Genomic DNA, 25441 nt, shown 5'->3' with positions numbered 1-25441 from the left:
CTATCGTCCCCATACCTCTGTCTTTCCCCCAGCCTTCAGCTCTCCCCCTCTGTCTATCTTGTAGTGTACACTCTACACAACTTATCAATTAATAATGTCCAAATTTAAACCATGTTTACGTTACCCTTGGCCTTTTATATTCCAGTGTTAACCCCCTTTTTTATTTATTATTTATTATTTTTTTTTTTTACATAGGCACTTGCCAATGAAATCTTTGGAAACTAGGTGGCAGGGCCTGCCAGAATACAGAAATCTACTGGCTACCTGACCTGCATCCCCGGGGCCAAGCACGGTAACAGTTGGTCCCAACAGGGGCCCAACAGCTAAATGGGCAGAACAACAATGGTCCACTACACATCCGTCCACTCCCCACACACTTTTTAAATCTCTGACCTTCACAGAGTTCTGTGCTACATAAACAGAGTACACAGCGTGGAGATGGGGGAAACCCCTGGTTCCATCAGACAATTAACACACTTGCACTTTGCTGCCCACCGGCATGGTATAGTGAAATCCGGAACGACACAGTGTGGTGAATGGACAGTGCCTTGAGGAGTACCTTGCAGATAGCTCCTACTCAATACTAAACCAGCGAAACGATCTCCCGACATTTACTAGTACTACATGGGGAGCCACAATAGACATCACTATGGCCACCAGATCTATTGCAGACCACATCACCTCTTGGACCGTCACTGAAAACTGTACTACATCCGACCACAGAACAAATGCTTTCCAGCTGAATTGATCAATAGTCAGAAACACAATACCTAGACAAATGGAACACAGGTATGCTATTGAAAAGGCTGACTGGCCCCAATTCCAGGAAACCTACAGATGACTGCACATACACTCAAAATGGAAGAATCAACATCAAGCTGAACTGGTGAAGCTCATCACAGAGGCTGCAGACAAATCTATAATAAGGAAGAAACTGTCTCCGCGAGCTGTATCCTGGTGGAGAACCAAGCTGCAACAACTAAGACAGACAGCAAACGCTTGCTGGAAAAATTTCCAATGTGCCAGACAGAGCTGGCCAGCTGCAAAAGTTGAAGCGCTACAAGAGCAATATCGTACAGCAAGGAATCGATACACAGCCAAAATTTGAGAGAAAAAAACAACACACGTAGGAGCATCTAGTCTCCATGGCAGGAAATGACAACCCCTGGGGAGTGGTCTATCGGGTGACCCTAACAAACTCATCCCTGCAACCAGGAAACCGCAATTGGAATATACAAAGACATGGCAAGAATCAATTAACAGTATCCTAGATGGCATGTTTCCGAAACATTTGGACCCATCCACCCTGGAACAAACACAGCTCTGCAACAAAATATCTCCTACACAACAACACAGGAAGAGGAACCCTTCACCAGGATTGAACTGGAGATTGCAGCTGCCAAGCTGCAGAACAAGAAGTTCCCAGGGGAAGATATCTTAGAACCAGAGATTATTAAGAAGACAGTTGAGACCATTCAGGAGGAAATATTAAAGCTGTACAACAAATGATGCCTAAAAGAAAGATACATTTCTCCCGTGCTTGGATGATGGCAGTGCTCCAACTAATCCTAAAAAACTCAACGAAGCAGCAGGACCTCCTGGGGTCCTACTGATCCACTGCACTCCTGACAGTACTCAGCAAGCACTGTCAGGAGTGCAATGGGAACACCTGCTAAGAAATAGGATAGAAAACCACTATTCAAATACAGGCCTAGAATCCTCAAATCAATTCGGCATTTGGAAAGGACACTCCACCACCGATTCCCTGCAAAACATTGTCAAAGCTGCCACATATGATCGGAAATGCTTCCTTGTCAAATCATTGCAGTCGCCTTTGCCACGGCATTTAACACCCTCTGGTGGCCAAGCGTCCTCGGAAGCCAACCATCCAGTCAACCTATTTAAGTGCATAAGTATATACCTATCCAACAGATCTGTCAAAGTCACTGCTCCATACTGCACAGTTACAAGATCAATTTACAGAGGATGCCCACAAGGCTCCATTCTGGGCTCGCTTCTTTGGAATGTGGTCCTGGATGGATTTCTAAATCTCAATCTTGGAAATGCCCCATCCCAAATCTATGCAGATGACCTCATTCTGATGCTGGCTGAGGACAACAGCAGAGCAAATCTGGAAATTACAGCAAATCAGGCACTTGCTACCCTACAATAATGGGCCGATAGAAACAACCTAGCAAAATCTTTAACAAAAATAAGCACAATTCTATTCCAAACACCTGGACGTGATAACCACTGACTCGACCCAAAGATTTGATCAAATAGCAGGCATATTGCTACCAAGCCTTATTGGCAATCTGTGCCTGCTCCCTTGCCTGGCCCACTTTACTCTACTCCCTAGTGGGGGGGAGGTGATAGTCCTCCTCTCTCCTTCCCTCCTTGCCATCCCTCTTTTCCCCTCTGGTGGGGTAGCCATGCCCCACTGACATCCGATTGGGGTCGTCTTCATTATTGACCCCATCCTTCAGTCTCTCTCTCCCCTCTATCTCCACGCTAGTGTATGCCCCACACATCAAAATCTAACTTTGTCCAAATTACTTTTCGCTCACAAACCCTGAGACTTCAAGTGCTCTCCCCATGCAATCAATCAATTATTAAATAATTATTATATGTATGTATAGATTTTTTTTTAAGGTCTTAGCCACTGAAATCTCAGGAAATTAGGTGGCAGGACCTGCCAGAGTAAATACAAACTACTAGGTACCAAGTCTGCCTCCACAGGGCAAAGTGCAGGCAATGTTGGGACTCAGCAGAGGTCTGGTGGCTAAATGGCCAGAAGAATAATGGTACACGACACCACACACTTTTAAATCTCTGGCCTTTACAGCGAACTGTATCACACCAGAATGTAAACTACACGGAAATGGGGGAACCCCTGGTGCCATCTGACCCTAAATACACTTTACATTTTATTGACAAAATACTGTGTTGGATCAGGTCTCAGTACTTCAAACCAAGCTGGAAAATATAACAAAAGACAACAACAATAGGATCACTATGGCCATTAGGGGAGACATAGTAATCCTTTGGAACAAACTAGAAACCATCTTAATGAAAGAACACCTTCAACAAGAAAAGACGAAAGCTAAGCTTGAAGCCTTTATGGAAGGTAGAGAAAAGCAAATGCCATAGCTCTCTCTCTTCTCTCTCTCTCTGCTGTGCTGAGGACACTTGCTGCTCCTTCTCCCTCTACAGATGTAGCTCAAACAAAAAAGAAACCACCTATCCAGTGGTCAAATTTGGTCATCCTAAGACTAAAGGAGAGTGAACCAGCAACCACCACAGAGAAAATTAAAACTAAAATAATAGAATCAATGAAAGACGACTTCAAGACAACACAAATTGAGCCAATAAGGAAGATAAGAAGTACGGGGATAGAGATAGAGATAGAAACTGAGACAAGAGAAGAAATACAAGGAATAATAGTGACTCCTAAAATCGCAACTTTAGGCTTAACTGCAGAGCTGCTGAAGAGAAGAGGGCCAACTGCCATTATTTTTGCTGTTCGAAAGGATATTACCCCCAACAATTGACAGAGGAGATATATCCCCTAAAAGGCAGAAATGCTGTTAACTGGATTGTGTTCTCCCCAGAGGTCTGGCGAGCAATAAAAACCCAAACAAGAATATATATCGAGTGAAGCTGTCACCACTTTAGGGAACATGTGGTCATTCCCAAGTGCTTTAAATGCTGCAGGGATGGCCAAACTTCCCACACCTGTGCTCAAACAACAACAACATGTGGCCACTGCTCCGAAAAAGGGTACGACTTTAATAGCTGCCCAAACAAGTCCAAAGAACCTGTCTGTGCGAACTGCAGGGCAGCGAAAATGAATAGCAATCATTCCATAAGAGATCCTAAGTGCCCGTTGTATACAAAAGCCAAGAGAATGTACCAGAGTAGGACCAATTAGGGGAACTAGGCCAAAACAGTTCAATACCACGGAAATCAAAATTCTTCAGAGCAGTGGCTGACCAGCTCAGAGTGAAGGCTGACGAGGAAAATGCTGGTATATTTATAGTCCAAGAGCTGTATTCCCATGAAAAACAGGCCAACGTGTACCCTTTGGCTTACAAGACCATTCGGCATGATGAAGAAAATCCCTGGGCAGCAGTGCTCATCAGGAATCCTAATATAACAGCCACCAAAGTGATGCAGTTATGTACGACCTGGGTGGCTTTGCACCCATGTAATCACACCCATTGGATCCTTTTATGTGGTTTTATATTGTAGACCAGGGGAAGAAATCAGAAGCGACGAGGAAATATCTTTCGGACATATACAGAGTTTGCCATAAATCACAGCTTTGGCTCTACCCAGGACTGCACGTCACTTACCTACTGACGGGTCACGGACTTTTCAATGTAAAACTTGCAGTCTTTGAACCCCTGGAGGATCCACACTGTCCATGCGCAGAACATGAGAGCTGCCAACATTTGATGCACAATTGCCTGCTGTACAACAATCTACATGGAATCCTAATCACCAGGCTAACTTACTTACCTCAGGACCTTTGAACACCAACTCCTGGACACCTTTGACGAGTATAGTGCCCTTACCAAATTTGCACCAGACTTATTTGCAATAAGGAGAACACAAAGTGCAGTCAATGACGTGCATTGTTTGCCCAGTGCTCCATGCACATAACTGAGCATCCAAACTGGACCAGACTGTGACCGTTATGGTGGGACCTCGCTCCCAGGATTGAACCTCCATCGCAAAGGATAGATGACCCATCACCACCTATGCAGACTTTATTAGACAACAGTCTCTCTGGATGGGATTCTTTCTCCAATGTGCGATGCAATGACTGGACATGGCCACAGCAGCTCTGCTGCAGCATGCCACCTGGCACTTTGAACTGTGGGTACCCTTTCCCAGTTCACTTTTAAAACCCCATCCCAAGACAGGGAGTGGGAGGAGACGGGCCTCTGTCTCCTCTCCTCCCCTCCACTGCCTCTCCTTTCTTCCCCTGGTGGGGATTGCCCCACTGACACTCCTGAGATCGCCTTCTCTTTCTTCACCATACTTCCACCTGTTCCCCCCCAAACTTCAGTCTCCCTCCACTCTACGTTTACTGACTGTGAACATCCCAACTGCAAGCTGTTCAACTCCAATGTCAAAATTTAACCTAACCTTCATTTAAAACCCATCTCATCCTTATCTAAACCTCTATCATCTACTCAATTTTTTTAACATAGGCCCTAGTCACGGAAATCACAGGAAACTAGGTGGCAGGGCCTGCAAGAGTAAATAACTGTAATACTGGTCTGGTCTGCCTCCATGGGGCTAAGTGTGGGCAACATTGGGCCCCAATTGGGATCCAACAGCTAAATGGCCAGATGAACAATGGTACACGACACTCATCATCAGCCATTTTCAATCCACTGCAGGATGAAGGCTTTCCAATTCCTTCTGTTTGTGCAATGACTATCCATTTACTACCCACAAACTCATGAATTTCATCTGTCCATCTCCGTTGTTGTCTTCCAGGCTTTCTTCTAGCTCTTCTTGTGTACCATTCTGTTATTTTCTTAGTCCATCTGTCATCATGTCTTCGAGCTATGTGTCCTGCCCAAGACCATTTTAGTTCTTTAGTTTTGATGAGAATGTCCTTTACTTGAGTTTGCTGCCTAATCCATGTGTTTCTCTTCTTATCTAACATACATTGGTTCGTTATTTTACATTTCAGACAAATTGGGATATTGCTCCTCAGTATGTGACTATACTGAGGAGCAATACTCAGTATGTGACTATAGGGGCTTAGAGGGGGAACAGGTATTCTGTGTGTTATCAGACACTCAGTCTAAAACACTGATGGATCCAATATCTTTCTATTACAGAAGATTTAGGAGACGTCCCGGTTGGCCTGCCTCCCTAAAATCCACTCATGCACACCTTCTCCATGGTAAGCCCTGTTACGTCATTTAGGTGGCAATGAACGTGTAGAGTGGTTCTCTTCAAAATGCCTGGTCATCGTGAAGAGGAAAAAACCAAACCCTCCAGCATATGACAGCACGATGAAACAAATGGCCCTCAGTCCCCAGCAGCTTTCATTCCCCCTCTTACGGCAGCAAGAGGATCAGAGTAGAAGCAAAGGGTGCTAAGAATCTCTGGGTACGACCAGGCTGCCATGCACGGAAACTGAACTTGGCCTGTTACAACGTAAGATCGCTCATTGGTGAAGACACAATATTAGAGCTGGAAAAGGAATTAGAAAATGTGAATTGGAATATCATCGGTTTGACTGAAAGAAGAAGAAGAAGAAATGAATCACTTATAAGTTTATGAAGTGGAAATCTGCTGTACACCAATGGAAACAGTGAAAGGAGTGAAGGTGGAGTTGGGTTTCTGGTCCATAAAGATTTAAAAAACACCATTTTGGAATTCAAAAGTACACCACCAAGGGTGTCAAGACTAATACTCAAGATTTCTAAGAGGTACAAGCTAAAGGTTGTAATGATGGTTACAATGTTACAATATAACCCAAAGGTTATATAAAGGTTACAATGCATAGCACACGCTTCTTGATTAGACTGGGGTTCAAGCCCGTCACCACCAAATATGGAGGATATGAAAAGGTCGGAGAATGACCACCACATATCACCGGAGCAATATGGACTCAGTTGCTAATGCACCTAAAAACCAAATAATAACTCCAACATTTACATTGTTCAGGATAGTAACATCATTCATGATATATCTTCTATTAGTGAGGAAGAAGTTGATTTCGTTGGTTTGGGCTCTTCATTTGAGCTCTTCCATGTCCACTTTCTGTTCACCCTTTTCTAGAAAAAAAGTTTTCATTACTGACATTCCTTGAGATTCTGCAAATTCCACAAGTCTTTCACCTCTTTCATTTCTTTCACCAATTCCAAAATTTCCTATAGTTCCCCTTTCTGTGCGGTTTTGTCTCTTTCCAGCCTTAGCATTGAAGTCACCCATAATGATAGTGTAGTGGGTTTTCTGCTAATCTAGAAGACTCTCAATTTCAGTGTACATTTCTTCAACCTGTTCAACATCATGGCTCGATGTTGGTGCATAAATCATTTTAACCGTTAGCTTGTACCTCTTAGAAATCCTGAATAGTAGTCTTGACACCCTTGGTGATGTACTTTTGAATTCCAAAATGTTGCTTTTTATATCTTTATGAACAAGAAAGCCAACTCCACCTTTGCTCCTTTCACTGTTTCCATTGGTTTACAGCAGATTTCCACATGATAAACTTATAAGCTATTCATTTCTTTTTCTTGTTCAGTCAAACCGATAATATTCCAATTCACATTTTCTAATTCCTTTTCCAGCTCTAATATCCTGTCTACACTGATGAGTGATCTTACATTGTAACAGGCCAAGTTCAGTTTCCGTGCATGGCAGCCTGGTCATACCTCCAGCGCCTTCGTAGCCAGGTGGACAGGAGCAGCAGTGCGTAGCACACGCTTCTTAATTAGACTGGGGTTCGAGCCCACGATCCCCAAATACGGAGGATGCTGAAAGGTCAGGGAATGACCACTGCATATCCCCAGAGCAATATGGCCTTAGTTGCTAATGCTCCTAAAAACCAAAAAAACAAACAAACTGGCCATACCCAGAGATTCTTAGCACCTTCTGCTTCCACTCTGATCCTCTTGATGCCATAAGAGGGGGGGTGAAAGCTGCTGGGGACTGAGGGCCATTTGTTTCATCTTGCTGTCATGTGCTGGAGGGTTTGGTCTTTTCCTTTTCACACTGACCAGGCATCTTGAAGAGAACCACCCTACACATTCGTTGCCACCTAAGTGACGTAACAGGTCTTACCATCGAAAAGGTGTGCATGAGTGGATTTTAGAGAGGCAGGCCAACCAGACTTCTGAAATAGAAAGATATTGGATCCATCAGTGTTTCAGACTGAGTGTCTGATAATACACAGAATGTTTGTTCTCCTCTAAGCCCCTAGACATATACAACGTCCACACACTTCACTACACATATACTGTATCCACACACTTAAATCTCTGGCCTCAACAGGGCCACATTTACACTTTTGGAGGACCTAGGCACAATACAATTATGAGGCCCTGAAAGGTCAGGTCAAGTCAGTACAAAGTAAAAAAAAATTGCTTCAAACGTTTATTTCAATTAATCAAATTCATAAATATATTTTTTAATTTATTGAAAATAAAAGTCGACATCTCTATAAAAACTCATTTTAATAAAATAAAAATAACGAATCACTAGTATATATGTATTAAAAAAAGTATTATACATACATAAGTATATATGTATTAAATTAAAAAAAAAAATAACCAACAAGTTTTTTTTTTTTCTGGCTTTAGTCTTAGCAGATATATTTATAATATCATCATAAGTAACTGAGTCCATTGCATCTGATTCAGTGAATAATAACGATAGGTTGCTTGTTTTATTTTGGCGAAAGTTGCTTTTTAAATAATTTTTAATTTGTTTCAACACCGAAAATGAGCGTTTGTAATAGGCATAGTCAAAAATATTTTTAAAATAGTTTCTGTGTTTGGGAAGGTAGACCTTAACCTGTCATTTATAAATTGGTACATATTTTTAATTGAAAATTTTTCTTCTTTCATCATTATTAAAAATTGCTTAACTTCGTCAATAAATTTTTCCGAGTCAATATCAGTCCTATAAGTTTGTAAAATTTTATTAATACTAGTCATGTATTTGTCTTGATCTATATCTCTCTTTAAAAATATGTCAAACATATCTATTATGTCTAAATAGCTTTTTGTCCTTTCATTAATTTCCAAAATTAGCTTATTGCAAAGGACATTAAAAGTATTAACAATGAAATTTTCTTTTCCATGTAATATAATGTCATTGTCGGATTGTGAAACTTCATCACATATTTTTTTCCGTTTTTTCATTCTTTTCTTCTCGTCTTTAAATTGTCTCATCCGTTAATAAATTCGCTTCTTCATTTAAAGCAGCAAAACTATTTCTTCTTCTTATTATTATTATTAGCTACATGGTGCAAGGAAGCCTGAGGCTTATGCGCTGCACCAGCCGAAAAAAATTTGAGTTACCCTTAGAGAGAGAGAGAGAGAGAGAGTCAAAAGTAGAAGGGAATCACCAAGAAAGAGAAGAATGATGATATCCAGCTTAGGACCCTGGGTCTGCCAAGACCATACTCACCAGATGTTTGTTATTTGGTTTTTAGGAGCATTAGCAACTAAGGCCATATTGCTCCGTGAATATGCGGTGGTCATTCCTGACCTTCCGCATCCTCCGTATTTGGTGGTGACGGGCTCGAACCCCGGTCTAATCAAGAAGCGTGTGCTACGCACTGCTGCTCCTTCCCACCTGGCTACAGAGGCGCCTCACTCACCAGATGTGAATAACAAATTATTAGCTAATAGCAAATCCATATCGAGATCTTGTAGAGATTTACTAGTCGCATTTATTCGTGGTAAAATTTTGTCCCACACAACTGTTAAAATAGCTGTTTCTAAATTGTCAAAATTTTCAGCCAGTGATGAACTCTAATTTAGAAATAGGTCTTTCATAAGGAGAAATGAATAGTTCAAGTAATGCCTCCTTAATTTGTTTATATCCATGTTTCAATGCCAATATGGGTCAGCTCTTGCGGACCACCTTGTTTCACTTAGTCTTTTAACTGTTTTTATGTTTTTTTCTAAATGTTTAAGGAGTATGTCCTATCTTGTTGAAGATGAAAAGTAATTATATACATTTTGAACAAAACAAAAATATTGCACTGCTTTCAGACAAGATTCCGCTGCATAGTTGCCAATTAAATTTAAGGAATGACTAGACCATGGAATGTAATGTGCAGAGGGACTATGTTTTTTCAGCCTAGCTTGTAAACCTGTATAGACACCTTTCATATTGGCAGCGTTATCATAGCTTTGCCCTCTGCACATTTTTATATCCATAGATAATTCTTCTAATTTTTTTAATAATACCTCTTCTAAATATAATGAATTATGTTGTGTAATACTGATGAACCCAATAAATGTATCTAATGTCAGAATTTGCTGTAACATACCTAATTATAATAGCTAGTTGGTCAATATGGGCAACGTCTGGTGTTGAGTCGAGTATTATTGCAAAATAAGCAGCTTCCTTAATTTCTGATATTAATATTTCTCTTGTTTTATTAGCTATTAACTCTATGAATTTATCACAAGTGTGGTAAGAAAGATAATTTGATCTGCCAGAACCACAGTTAGCATACATTTTAATGTGATGTTCTTAAAAATCATCAAATTCACTTAAATAATGTAGACAGGATATCATCATTCTTTTCTTTTTTGGTGGTTCCTTTCTACTTCTCTCTCTCTCTTTGGGTAACTCGGGAATTTTTTTTGGCTAGTGCAGCATAAGCCTCAGGCTTACTTGCACCATATAGCTAATAATAATAATAATTTCCACAAGAATCAGAAAATATATCATTTGTATTGCCTTTAAACGATAGTCCCAATTTACTCAGTAACTAAATGGTAGCAATTATTCTTTTTAAAACCTCTCTCCAATAATTTTCTTCAGACTGTATTTGTTTCATCAATTCAGAATCAATACGACTATTTGAAGAACTTGACTTTCTTTTGCAATATGTGCTCAGTAGAATGCTTGTGATCACATAAGGTTCGCGTTATATTTCTCCAATCATTAAACCCTTCATTAAGTTATTATTTGACTTAGAAAACAATTTGCAAACAAAGCAGTAAATTGATTTCCTCATTTCTGAAAAAATTAGCCACTCTCGTTTCTCCTTTGACCATTCGTCTTTTTATAGTAAAAATGTGATTCATTTACATTTTTAACATATATTCTATTGCATTCTGTGTATTCTCTTTTTTAAATTTTCGATTTTACCAACATTCTGAGGCATATTTATTAAAATATGCTCAATAAATTTTTCATCAATACTAATTGGCCACACGACTATATCAGTAGGATAAAAGATAACTTGCTTTCTGGTAAATACAGACTCCGATTGAAAATTTTCTTCAAAATTATGTTGATTTGTTTCATTTACTTCTTTTACTTCTTCTATATTGTGCACATTATTTTGATGTTCTTCGTTTTCATTTTCGTCTCATGATACTGATAACAATGTTTCACTTTCATTTCGAGTAATTTGAGGTACACCTTCAGTTCTATGAAATTCTTAATTTTCTTCATTTTCAGAAGGTCGTAAGAAAGACAAATTGCCCCCTTTTGACTATTTAGCTGTTTTGCCTTTTCTCTGAGTTGTTTTCTTTTATTAGCTCCGGATTCAAACTTTCTTGGCATCGTTACATGTGTTATACTATTAAAAGCGAAATAAATATTTTATTAAATCCAAAATATTAAAAATAATTTTTTATAATGAGTACTAAATTCTTGAATTTTAGATCTGAATTTATTTCTTTATATGTTACATATAATTACTTTTACATACTATATTACTGTTACATACAATTATAAAGAAATAAGTATAGATCTAAAAACTCAAGAAATTAGTACTCATTATAAAAATTACACGAAAAGATCAAGAAACCAATTCAAATTAAAAATAATTACGTTAAAAGCTAAAAAATATAAAAAGAGAAAGAATAGTATTTTTTTTGTACAAAACATATCTTAGTTTTTTAAAATAACAATAATAAATTTATTGAAAAATATATTCTTACCGACTCCGACAGCTACTTTAACCATATAATTAGGTATATGTACTCGTATACTGCCATGCAAATACTAACCAAATACTAATGGTAACTAAACTCTCAGTCGTTACGTGTGCATACGAATGATGGTTAACTTAGATCGGTTATGGCCATGCGATAAAACAATATTTCAAATGGAGGAAGGAGGGCTCACAAATTTTTCAGGGACTCTAGTTTTTATATTATGAATTTAATATTTAAAAATAAGTATTTTATTTTGCAACTATAACTAGACTGTTTTTTATATAGTTGTTTGTGAGGAATTAGGTTTTAAAGTGAGGCCCCGTCGATAGTGAGGCCCCCAGCTTGTGCCTAATGTGCCTTGTGGTAAATGCGGTCCTGGGCCTCAACAGTGTTCTGTTTCATAAAAACTGCTTTGACTATTCTGATGGCAAGACTTTTTTTTGGTTTAAAGGAAAAACACAACGTTTTTCTACACGGCTTCATCCTTTAGTTATTAATTTTTAAAAATTATCAAAGACTTCATCAATGCCTGCATTGAAATAAATTAAAAAAAAACCTGCTTCTTTACTAAAAGTTGATTGTAATTGAAAAGGGGAACATAGCCCAAAATGTTACAGACATTCAACTACAGTTTTTTTTTATTTTTAATGAGATCTATATTCCTTGATTTTGTTTTTGGCAAATTATGTCCATAAACTAATGTAATGATCATATCCCTCTAAATGGAATCATTCTTAACTATCCTTCAAAAATTAAATTTTTTTTTGAATAATAATCTCTTTGTGATTAATAATAAATTTTCTTAAGATAGTAGATGACGGTGGCAAAGAAGTGGAACTTGGACAAGAAGGACAGATTGTTGTAAAACTAGATCCTGAACCTCCCATAGGGCTTTTCAAAGGATATTTGGTATGTTATAAGATTTAGTTATACATATTTCAATCTATTGTCTAAATAATTAACTTATTAAGACCCTTAGCAGTGGAATTTTGTACATTAATATTTTAAAGTTTTTTTTTTTTTTTTGTGTTCTTATTTTGAATTTACTGAAGAAGGAAGGAATGCATGAGACAGATGCAATAGTATTTTATAATTATAGCTACATGTAAGAATGAAAATTAAGTTATACTGCAAATAGAAATGACTAAAATACGTTTTGCTCCAAATAAAATTAAGCAATTTGGGCAAACTATTAATAGTTGAAAAAAGAGATACCACTTTTCAATAGTAGTGGAAATTTAAAATGCAACACATACAGTAAACCATTTAATGAAAATATTTCCAGATTCCTCAGACAAAGATACTTTATTATCAGTAGCTTATTCGAATGATATTAGTTCTGATGAAAAATTCGGTAAAATGAATTATTTACAAAGAAAGAAAAATTATGTTAATCACTAATAGTTAGTGCAGGAACAAATAAAGATTAGTTTGGATTTGTCAATTATACTAAACACTGATTATTTGGAACACTATACACAGCTAAGGAAAGAATAAAGAAATGCAAATAGCGTTTGACTGAAGAAAGAGTGAAAAATAAATTTAAAAATTAATGATATATTTATCTATTGTATGATATTTTTGAATGTATAGTTTATCAAAATTTTATATGATATACTCTAAACAAAATATATTTATTACTGATTTTAAAGAAAGAAACTAGGAACCAAAGCCTAGTGTGATGCCAGATCATTATGGAAAACTAAGGTACAAATATACAGTAACAGAAAAAGTTACTGTAGTTTTATGTTTAATTGTCCACCTATCATTTATGGAATTTAACTGACACTTTCTCTTACTGTATAAAAATTTACACCATTCATTAATCATTTTTCCATATTGGTCTAGTGTGTAGCCAGACCATTTTTCCATATTGGTCTGGCTACACACTAGTTTAGGATCATAACAAATATTTGCTGCATTTAGTGCATATTTATGCTTTTTGTAACTGTATAAAAATTTACACCATTTCATTAGTCATTTTTCCATATTGGTCTGGTTTCACACTAGTTTAGGATCATAACAATTATTTACTGCATCAGCGATTTTACTAATTGCCAGTTTTACTAATTGCAATTCAAAGTTTCTGCTGAACAGAACCAATGAAAAATGCAGACATGCTTCATTATTGCATTTCCAAGTGCTAGATGTACCACTTAATAAGTTTAGGTGGGTATTCTTCCCAATTTTCATTCAGAAATTGTTCTCCACTCTCTGACATGCTTTGACATGGTTAAATGTGACACATTATGGAAAAACCCTGGTTTAAAATGCTGAGCATGAATAATTGGAAGGAGCTGTAAATATGGCCAGATATGTAGTGACTTATATTTAAGTGGTACCTCAATGCAGCATAATTTATCAGAGATGTGCATCAATATTTTTATATTACATAGAAGATTATTCTTGCAGGGATGAAATCCTTTATTACACACTCCTCCTTTAACTAAACCTTGGTTTTCCAATAAATGTGCTAAGGTCGTTCAAGATAAGAATGTAGCATTTTGTAATTGGCTTGCATTCAAATTGCCAGGTTTATTTTTTGCCTACACAAAACCTTGCAACAGTTGCAAAACAGGTAAATCAGGCTAAACTAAATTTTGAACAGGCTAATGGTAGAAAACTTGCTTCTTGTCCAAATGGTATTCAGCCATTCTGGTCTCTTGCTAAAGCTGTTGGCTGCAACTTTTGCCACCTCGGCCAAAGATAAAGCTGATTGATCTGCTAGCATTCTACTTTTCTTCTAACTTGTGTATTGATGATCTTGGTATACCCCCCTCCTACCATTCCCAGTACACTCCATTGAGTGCATCCTGCTGTCTTCCATCGAAAGGATGTCAGAAGAATTTTGAACAGTCTTGATGCCAAGAAAGCACCAGGTCCTGATGGTATTTCTCCACTTGTTCTCAAAACCTGTGCTCCTCTGGAAATTTTTAACCCCGGGGGCTCACATCTGGTGAGTATGGGCTTGGCAAACCTAGGGTCCTGAGCTGGATATCATCATTCTCCTCTTTGTTGGTGATTCCTTTCTCTCTCTCTCTCTCTCTCTCTCTCTCTCTCTCTCTCAGGGGGTAACCTGGGAATTTTTTTTTTTTTTTTCGCTGGTGCAGCATAAGCCTCAGGCTTCCTTGTACCATATGGCTAATAATAATAATAATAATAATAATAATAATATTCCACTGGTGGGTTTTCCCTTCTGCTTGGAAATTTACTCATATTCAGCCAATTCCTAAAAAGGGTGACAAATTCCTTCTATCCAGTTATTGCTCCATTGCACTTACTTCTGCTCTTTCTAAAGTAATGGAGAAATGTCCAAGTTTGCAGATGATACAAAGGTTGGCAAGGTTGTTAAAGACAGTACACTACTGTAACAGGATCTAGAAAAGTTGGGAAGATGAACTGAGAGGTGGCAATTGAAGTTTAACATTGACAAATGCAAAGTACTGCATATGAGTATAGTAACCCCAGAGTAATGTATCAACTGTGTGGTACTATACCCAGTGTAGCGAAGAATGAAAAAAAGACCTAGGGATGATTGTTCAGTTGGATATGAAGTTTTCTGAGCAGTGCAGACAGGCTGCCAGAGCAGCTTGTGGGGTCTTATCAGTGATAAACAGGAATTTTGCCAGAAGTGATAAGCAAGTGATTATACCTTTGTGTAAGGCAATGGTCCAGCCACACCTTGAGTACCAGGTCTGGAGGCCTAATTTTAGGATGGATGTAGAGCTACTGGAATAAGTACAGAGAAGGGCAACGAGATTGGTGAGGGAATCAAAGGGTTGCACTTTCCAAGAAAGGCTTAAATTCTGCAAATTGCAGGGTCTGGAGACTAGGCACCTGGGAGGTGATTGAGGTGTATAAGGGCTTGAATGGTTTGAGCAAGCTCAATGCTGATGGGATTCTTCCTCTTGCTCAGATTACGCACTTGAGGGAGCATAAATTCAAATCGATGAAAGACAGTTGTAGAATAGATATCTGGAAATTGCCTTTAGCCAGCTGGTGGTTGATTGCTGGAAAACAAGTTTCCATCTGTTGTTTGTTTTTTTTTTTTTTTTTTTTTTGGTAGTTGTTGGTGCATCGGCTTCTGTGGCCATAATGCACCTCCCAAGGTTTAGCAGTACTTTGATCCAAGCCCGAAGCAGGATTTGAACCCGCGACCTTTGGGTTGCCAGGCAGGCACTATACCCACCCAGCTAGCCCGGTCAGCCCATCTGTCGTTATGGAAGCTGATAGCTTAAATAAATTCAAGGAAGAACTGGACAAACGTTTGGAGCAAATGGATGTGTGAAATGGGAAGGTTTTTTTTTTTTTTTTGTATGATACTGTATAAGCTTGCTTTCTTGCATCATATGCCTCTGCTAATGCTAATTCTGCAGTGGATGAATAATGAATAAACAAGTTTTACAGAGCAGAAAATGATGACATGGAATAGTTAGTGTTAAAAAATACTGAGTTTAATAGTATTACAGAAAACATTAGGCTGAAAAAGGCAGATTATGAGAAATTGCCGGCTAAGTTCACATATGTGAATACAAAGAAGAGAAGAAAAAATAAGACCAAACTCTTGTGTAATAAGTGCATGAATGACTTAGATAACCCAGTTGATGATGCATATGAATTGAACAAGCGCTTTGCATTGATATATACAGAAGAAATATCTCATGATATTAATGATATTGAAATTTCAGATTTTTTTTTTTAGAAAAACTTTCAAGTCTAATACAGTATACAATTGATATATACAGAAGAAATATCTAATGAAATTAGTGATATTGAAATTTCAGATTTTTTATTAGAAAAACTTTCAAGTCCAATGGCATGTACCCAACAATTTTGATTAGGTGGCAGAAGAGTGCATTGAACAACTAAGGTTAATTATGAGGGCATCACAGCATTCTGGTGAAGTGCCAGTGTATTGCCAATACACAAAGTGGGTAACTGCCAACTAGCCAGTCTCACTTCAGTGGTAGGGAAAATCATGAGACAATAATAAAGATTGCAATAGGGATCATTTGGATAAAAATGGAATTCTGAAAGAAAGATGGCATGGTTTTGGAAATGGAAAATCATATTTAACTAACTTGGTTAGTTGCTTTGACAGAATTACTCATGAGCTGCATGTAGGAAATAATTTCAGTATTGTTTACTTGGACTTCAGCAAAGCATTTGACTTATTTCTGAATGAGAGGTTACTTTACAAACTGGAACATGTTGGAATCAGAGGGAAAATCCTTGGATGGATCACAGAATGGCTATGGAGGCAGAGGGTCACAATTAATGGTTATTCTTCAGATTGGACTAATGTAAGAAGTGGAGTTCCCCATGGATCGGTACTGAGCCCACTGCTTTTTATTTTCCTAAATGACATCAACAAAAGGATACAGGGTGTGATGTCAAGTTTAGTAGAGTAGTTAATGATCAACACCAAGCAGAGCTTCTTCAAGGATGGTCAGAAAAGTGGCCCAATATGCATGGCACAAAATACAGTCAAAATTCTCCAAGCTATGTAGACCGATGGTGAGGAAAGGCCATGCTGTCCTGTTGATGATTAATTATAGCAGTAGAGAGGTTATAATCCCACTGTATAAAGCAATTATAAGAACACAGTATTCCACACTTGGAATAGTGTGTTCAGGTATGGAGACTGCAGCTAAAAAAAAAGGACATCACCCTTTCGAGAAGGGCGATGAAGATAAGGAAAGACTTTGAAATCTAGTCAGCTTAGAGGGGACTTGACTGAGGTGAAATTTTTGCTGTTATAAATGATTCCAGGAAGTTTTCTTTTAGCCAGGAAGTTATAAGTTGCCAGCTTGGGGAAAGGTCAGCTGGATTGTGTTTTTTTTTTTTTTTTTGGCAGTACAGCAAAAACCTAGGGCTTTCTAGCACCATATGACAAATAGTAAACACTGCAGTTATCCCTAGCTGATACTTTCAGCCCATTACTGTTTTTTTCATTTCCTGCTTTTCAGTGTTTTTAAAATGATTCCTATGAATTAAATGATATATAATGACAATTGATTACCTCAATTACCCTCAGCTTTAGAACTACTGACTGCTTCTATAAAATGTTTCGGAATTCTTTTATTCAGCTGCACCCTGCTGCTGCTAGTGAAGTTCCCTCTTTGAACTAGTGTGGGCCATACTAATTAAAATTTCACTATTTATTACATTTAAAGTATAAAGTAATGCATAGTTTATTAGGTAAAAATACATTTTTCATAAGTTACTAAACTGCAATTTTGCAGAACTCTATGCTTGTATTTTTGTTTTTCATAGAATGATCCCAAAAAGACAGCATCAGTTTTTAAGCATGGCTATTATTGGACAGGTGACAGAGGTTATAAAGATGAGGACGGTTATTTCTATTTCATAGGACGTGCTGATGACATTATTTCATCTGCAGGGTGATTTAAATAATTTTTTCAATTTTATTTAGTCATTAATACAGAGCAGTTTTATTTTTTTTTTTATAACAGTTACATGTTTTTGATTTCCAAGTAGATTTTATAATTTGTCTTGAGATGGAAGTCTAAAACTTTGAAATTAATTGAACATGCTTCTATGTAGGAAATCCTCTGGGTAAACCATTTTAATTTGCAATATGTGAAATCTGTGTCTTTACATATTAAGAATTTGATTTCCACATAACATCTTTTACTAATGAAGTTGCTTTCTAAAAGCAACCTGGTTGCACCACTGTTTTTATTTTTTGAGGTATCACATGTGCACTCAGTTAAATGGGGAAAAAAGTGCTCCATTTATAACCTAAGAAATTGTTCACTTTTTGATGCCATATTGAAAATATTATGAACACAACTGTGAAAAATCCATTTCTTATATTTATATTAAAAATAAAATGTACTGTGCATTGCTACAGACATCTTTCAGCACTTCTCTTATCCAAATAGCAGGTTGTCAATTGTCTGAACAAACTTCCATCTGGTGTCATAGAACTGAGGAGTTTGAATAAATTCAAAGAAGAACTAGATTCAAGGGGATGGACAATATTTTATTTTTTGTGGCTGGTGCAAACTTGCTTTATTTGCCTTAATTCATCTGACATCCATTTAGGCCTGAACCTTGAACAGTATTTCTTAGTCGGTATGAAAAGCCTAGTAGCCTCCAAGATTAAGTCCCTGAAGGCTACCCATTTAGAATTCAGCGGTGGCAACATCATCAGTTCATCCCACTATATAGAATTTAAAATCTGTCTGAGACCACTGTAGTCATCTTTACGAAAACGAAAACCCTTCCCTTCCCTTTACCCTTGATGGCAGTTACATCTTTAAGTAAATCCCACATCAGTACACTGTGATCAGATAAAGGAACGACTAGGTGATAGTGATCACAGTGTACTGATGTAGGATTTACTTAAAGTATGTTTCTAAATGGATGTTGGATGAATTAATGAGGCTCGTGGCAGAGAAGAAAAATGCATGGGATACATATTAATTATAAGGTGACACAGAAGCCTACATCAGATATAAGCTAGTCTGTAATCAAGTCACACAAAGGAAGTTAGGCAGGCTTGGGCTAAGGAGGCAAAGAAAAACAGCAAAGAGTTCTTTACTTATGTAAACTCTAGAAGGAAGGGGATAAATCAGATTGGTCCACTTAACATAGATGGTTCGACTATTGGTGATCCTGCTCAAGTAGCTGATAAACTGAATGAGTATATTGTATCTACATTCACACATGAGGAGTTATTCACGGAGGGGAAAGCCAGACGTTTATCAAACTCTAACAAGGAGCTAAGTGATTTTGTAATAACTGAGAGCAAAGTGGAGGAGAAATTGTTGAAGTTAAATTAAAAAAAAAAGGCACCTGAGGCAGATGGAATCTATCCAGTTACAATGAAGGCGGCAGCAAGGGAAGTAAGCAAATCCTTGGCCATAATTATGAGAGCATCCTTAGAGTCAGGGGAGGTCCTCATGGACTGGAGATGTGCAAATGTATCCCAAATTCACAAAGGGGTTCAAAGGGTGACACAAATAATTATAGACCTGTTAGTCTAACTTCTGTTCTGGGGAAAATAATGGAGTCACTGGTTAAAGAGGTGATACAAGATCATCTAGACAAGACAGCAGTAATAGTTCAGACAGCATGGGTTTGTTAAGAGGAAGCCTTGTCTGACCAATTAGATTGGATACTACGATATGGTCACAAAGGAACTGGATGAAAAAAATAAATTTGATATCATATACTTGGATTTCAGGAAAGCTTTTTATACTGTTTCACATGGAAGACTGCTGTACAAATTGGAGTGGCATGGCATTAAGGGCAAGTTACTGCAATGGATAAAGGTGTGGTTGACACTACTCTATGTGGAATAATGTTTTTAGCGGAGTCCCCCAGGGTTTGGTGCTGGGCTTATTGCTGCTTTGTGTATTTATCAATGATATCGATGAACGTATATCAGGCTTAATGTCCAAGTTTGCAGATGATACAAAGGTTGGCAGGGTTGTTAATGACAGTAAAGACAGAATGCTACTGCAACAGGATCACATTTATCACAACCCTCTGCCTCCTGCCCTGAAGCCATCCTACTATCCATCTAATGATTTTCCCAGTGATTCCAACCTGTTCCAGCTTATAAAGCAACCGCTCATGTGGGACTGAGTCAAAAGCTTTGCTGAAATCTAAATAAACAATGTCGAAATTATTCCCTAAATCCAGCTTGTGAGTGACCCTTTAAAAATAGAAAACCAGATTTTCCCTTTACAAAACCATGCTGAGTATCCTTGAGAATTTCAATTTGATCCAAATGATCCCGAATTCCACTCTTGATCATTGCCTCCATGATTTTCCCTACTACTGAAGTCAGACTGATAGGTCGATAATTTCCCACTTCACTCTTAGAGCCACCGTTATGTATGGGAGATATTGGCACTTTTCCAATCCAAGGGAATCTCTCCAGCTTCTAGTGATGCTCGCATAATTAGCCTCAATGGTTCAATGCACTCACTTGCCGCCTCCGTTAAGATTATAGAGTATATTCCATCAACTCCAGGAGCCTTAGGCTTGAAAGTTTTTTCATTAAATAATCTTGCAAAATTTCAATATCATTAATTACAAATTTTTCAACTTCGCTCCCACAATTTCCCATTGCCACAAAAGGTTTTTCATTTGTAAATATTGATGCAAAATAACTGTTGAGTTCATCTGCAATGGCAGCTAGTGTATTTAATACTGTCCCCTTTCCCTTACATAAAGGTCCGATCTGGTTTATCCTGCTCTTCTTGGCATTTATATATGTGAAGAATTCCTTATCTCCCCCCCCCTTTGCTCTGTTTGCTAGTGATTTCTCATAAACTGCCTTTGCTTGTCGAACCTTTTCTGTGGCTCTATTACAGATCATCTTGTAGCTGTTATAGGCTTCAGTACTTTTTATTGCTCTGTAACCTTTCCATGCCACCTTTTTCTGCTCAAGTAATGTGGCAACTTCACTATTCATCCAACTTGGAACCCTCCTCGTGGAGTATTTTTTTAATGGTAAATATGCATTCAAGGCATCTGTAATTAATGTTTTAAAAGCATACCACAGTTCAAATGTATTCATTCTCTGTGCGATATCTACTCAGTTAATTAGAGGCCACGTAGTACCTTAAGGCATCGTAATTTCCTTTTCTGAAATTAAAACCCATTCCTTTGCCTTTTACTGCTGCTACCTCTTTCATCATCATCCACTGTAGAACTCCGTGATCACTTCTTGCTACTGGTTTCTCTACCGTCAGCCCTGTTATGTCAGCTGATTCATGGGTGATGATGAGGTCTAGGACATTCTTTTCTCTAGTACTTTCCCTGACATGTTAATACAAATAACAGTCGTCTAGTTGATTTAAAAAGTTTGTTCCCCCATGATGAGTTTCCTTCCCATTTACTCCAATCAATTAGAGGCAAATTGAAATCGCCCATTCCATTTGCATGTAGAGGCTTTTGTCATAATCTTCACAATCACCCGGTCTGTAGATTACTCCTACTTGCTTTATACCTTTGTTTCCAACTATCTCACACCATACAGATTCTATACTAGCATGTGAAACGTCTGAATCTGGGAAAGCTATTGTCGGAATCCGGGAAAGCTACAAGCCGTAATGAAACTCATCATCCCCAATTTCCGTGTGGCACCACGTCTCTGTAAGCCCTATTATGTCCGCATTACTTGTTTTAATCAGCTGTTCGAATTCGCTCATTTTATTGATGACACTTCTAACATTACAATATAAACAATTAAGACTTACTGTTCTTGTATATTTAACTACCCTAACACAACCCTTGAAGTTTTTTAGGCTCTCTTCCCTGGCATTAGCTACCTGCTCACTTGAAACGTTTCTGCCCCCAGAACACCTAGATAATATGTCCAGTTGGGGTAACATAAATAAGAACTCTTGAGGTATGTGCAAGAGTTACTTTGACCAATATTATCAGATAAACGCATGTCAGTATTACCCACTTCCCCCCTAACTAGCAGTTTCCCTGAAGCTTTAAGGTATCCCCAATAATACTGGCAAAAACTTTTGCACCACCTTTGTTTAAGTGTATCCCATCTCTACAAAACAAATTCCTTCTATCTACAAGTGTGGGCCATGCTGATAGAAATCCCCCCCCCCCAAAGCCTTGCAGAGTCCTTCAAGTCTTGAGTTAATCCACAAGGCTTTTAACATATAATCCCTCCTATCGTATCTGGGCAGAATTGCAGACACATAGACATTGTGACGTAGCTCACGGCATTTCCTCAGCATGGTCCTGTATTTTTCCAACAAATCGTCAGATCGTGTACGTTTAATGTCATTAGTCCCCACATGAATAATAATATTCTCTTTACCCCCCCTTAAAATCTGACAATCTGTTGGTGACATCATTAATAGTTGCTCCCGGCAGACATACCCTGGTTCTACTCCATCTATCCTTACAAAAAATATTCCCCGTTTCCCTGACAATGGAGTCTCCTAATAAAACAATGTCCTTTTTAACCAGAGTAGTTTGCACTTGGTTTTTCTGTTTTGAGGCCCGAATCGGGTGTGCATCACTTGGTAGATTGCTGGAGTCTTGAGTCCCTGACGAGCTTCCAGATGCATTATTCTAGAGGGCATGCACCCGTTTTTTTCAGTGACTCAAATTATTCTATCAGTGCACCAAATTGTAATTTAAGATCGGTGCACTCCTTACATTCATCACAAAGAAAAGGATCCCCAGATGAGCTATGATTAGTCACCAGGTCGACCTTGGAAAACATTCCGCAGGTTCCACAACGGATTAAATCATGGCTCACCCGTAAATCGCCATCGGCTATTTCCGTGTGAGTCACGATAATTAATTTTAAAAAATTATATCTATAATATTATAAAAATCAAACTGTTACAGGAAAACCTATAACAAAATAGTCCAACAATATCTAAATAAATCAAATATATAAAAGCACTAATCGATAGTAATCCAATCCACTTAACTGAGGAGTCCGACGAAGTGTGTCCGCTCACCTCGAATGATGTAGAAAACGGTAATTCAATAAATCCACAACAGTCTTGCTAAAATGCAAGTGACCAACCCACAAGTTTCAGTCAATATCTAGAAAGTTAAAATCCCCCATTATAAGACATTCTGAGTTACTTGCCCACTCTATTTCTCTGCACAATTGCTCATTATACTCATCGGATTCATTAGGCCTATAACACACCCATTCTCATTTTCCCTTTCCCAGTACTTATGTCACAACAAACAGACTCAACATTGTATTGTCCACCAACATCAATTGAATGCACTTCCTTAGATTTTATGTGTTTCTTAACTAACAGCATAACCCCTCCTCCCTTTGTGTCTTGTCTATCCTTTCTATACAAATTGTACTCCCCAAATTCCAATTCTGCACTGCTTATATCTGTGTGACACCACGTCTCTTGATATCTCAACAATATCTGCCTTTGATATCTTGACTAGCACTTTAAGCTCATCAAATTTATTAACTATACTCCTAGCATTGGAATACATGCTCCTGTTTTTACTCTTAGTTACACTAACACAGCCCATGTATCTATTTGTTCCACTATGACTTCCAGCAGTCCTGGAAATCTCCATTGCCTTCCTTTCCAGGCTGCTGCTCATTCTAATAGAAGTAGTGCAAGAATCACTTTTGCCTCTGCTAACCTTTTAGTTTGTGTATGCCCCCAAGCTAGCAGTTTTCCGACCCACCTAACACTACCTCGATAGCATCAGAAAATATTTTTGCATCCTTTCTATTTCAGTGTACCGCATCCCTGTAGAAGCAGTCTCTCTTGTCAACAAGTATAGACCAGGCTGAAAAAAATTCTACCCCTTGAGTCTTGCACAAACTCTCCAGGGTTTGTGCAAGACCCTGGAGAGTTTGTGCAATTAATCGACAAGTGTCTGGGCAGAATTGTAGACACTTTCACATTCAGCCCTAACTTGCGACTTTTTTTCAACATTGACCTGTACTTGAGTAAATCTGCAGATCTCTTACTCTTATTGTCATTAGTTTCAATGTGTACAACAATATCATCTTTTGTGCCCTTAAAAGATGATATCTGCTCTACAACGTCATAAATTTTTGCCCCCTAGTAGTTATACCCTGGTCCTGTTCCACTGGACCAGGGTATGTCTGCATAGTATATTCCCTGTCTCCCTGACAATAGAGTCACCAGTAATAACCAGGTCCTTTGGGACCAGTGCATTCTGCCTTGGAGATTGCCTCTGTGTTGCATGATGCACAGGAGTGAGCTCTGCCATTGAGATGGGCAGCCGTTGAGCTGGGCTATTTGTAACTCATGAATCAAACGTGATGGTAGCACACTTTGACAGGAAAGATGCAGCTGATTTTCAATTCTTGTTTTTCAACACATGATAATATGCGTGAATTGGCTTAAGATAATGTTTGTTTTTATGCCAAACTTCTTCGATTAATGGTGCAGATCAAATGGAAACATAATAATTGAGGAATTCATAAATTATCATTAATGTCACTGGTACAGATTTTGTTTCATTGAGAAAAAAATTGCTCTGCCAGATTTGTCTTGAGTGTTTTCTTATCAGAGAGTTAACAAAATGACAAACCAATATGGATGCACTTTCATGGGGAGGGCGGGGTTTTAGTTTTGCAATAAAACAAGAAGGTAAGAGATGAATTCTGTAAAAAAAAAAAAAAAAAAAAGTGCATCATTGGATGAAATAAGATTTTATTGTGGCTATTAATGGCACCTCCATATTTACAATGAAGATCACTGGTGACTAGCTATAAAATGCCATGGAACAGCCATATTAACACTGAAAAATTAAATTCTTTATTTGTAAACAGTGACATAGAGGAAAGTAACATACCACCGTAAAACTCGCTGTCATCGCTTACGTATAGCAAATAACTCATGCATGTTTGGCTCCACTTTCCAATCTTGTGTGCTTTTGTAAATGAAATCTAATCCTCCCATTAGCCCAACAATATTCCCTAATTCAATCTACTCAAAGTGTGGTCTGCGAACTGTTTGTTAACGATCCCCGACAATTCATCCATTACCAGTCTGAAGGGATTGGAAATAAAAGAAACTGGTCCTTTACTACAGATAGTTTGAGAAGCACTGCTCTAATTGATTATACAGTATTTTCATTTCAATATACTATGCATTATGATAATTTTTTTTTGGAATTTAACAGATGCTAGCTGACAAAAATACAGATATTCCCATTGCATTAGAGTTTCAATTTAGGTAATGAGTGAACTTGAAAAATATACCAAATTTATTTTTGTAATTGAGGTTAGCAAATCATAA

General features: G+C 37.9%; 1 protein-coding gene across 2 annotated transcripts in view; it reads left to right on the top strand.

Moving 5' to 3' along the window:
* The window catches only part of LOC150076434 (acyl-coenzyme A synthetase ACSM3, mitochondrial-like), a 336253-nt gene that overhangs the window by 286068 nt on the left and 24744 nt on the right, over positions 1-25441 (top strand). For both annotated transcript variants that reach the window (XM_090387091.1, XM_090387090.1), the window contains exons 12-13: positions 12471-12572; positions 17940-18067. In XM_090387091.1, the coding sequence (XP_090243217.1) occupies positions 12471-12572; positions 17940-18067 (230 nt within the window). The remainder of the gene's footprint in view (positions 1-12470; positions 12573-17939; positions 18068-25441) is intronic.

The sequence above is a fragment of the Mastigoproctus giganteus genome, chromosome 13 (genome assembly GCF_048544385.1).
Source record: "Mastigoproctus giganteus isolate SK-2022 chromosome 13, ASM4854438v1, whole genome shotgun sequence".
Taxonomy (NCBI): domain Eukaryota; kingdom Metazoa; phylum Arthropoda; class Arachnida; order Uropygi; family Thelyphonidae; genus Mastigoproctus; species Mastigoproctus giganteus.
Note: the sequence above shows the minus strand (reverse complement) of the source record. Positions and strands in the feature narration are given on the sequence as shown.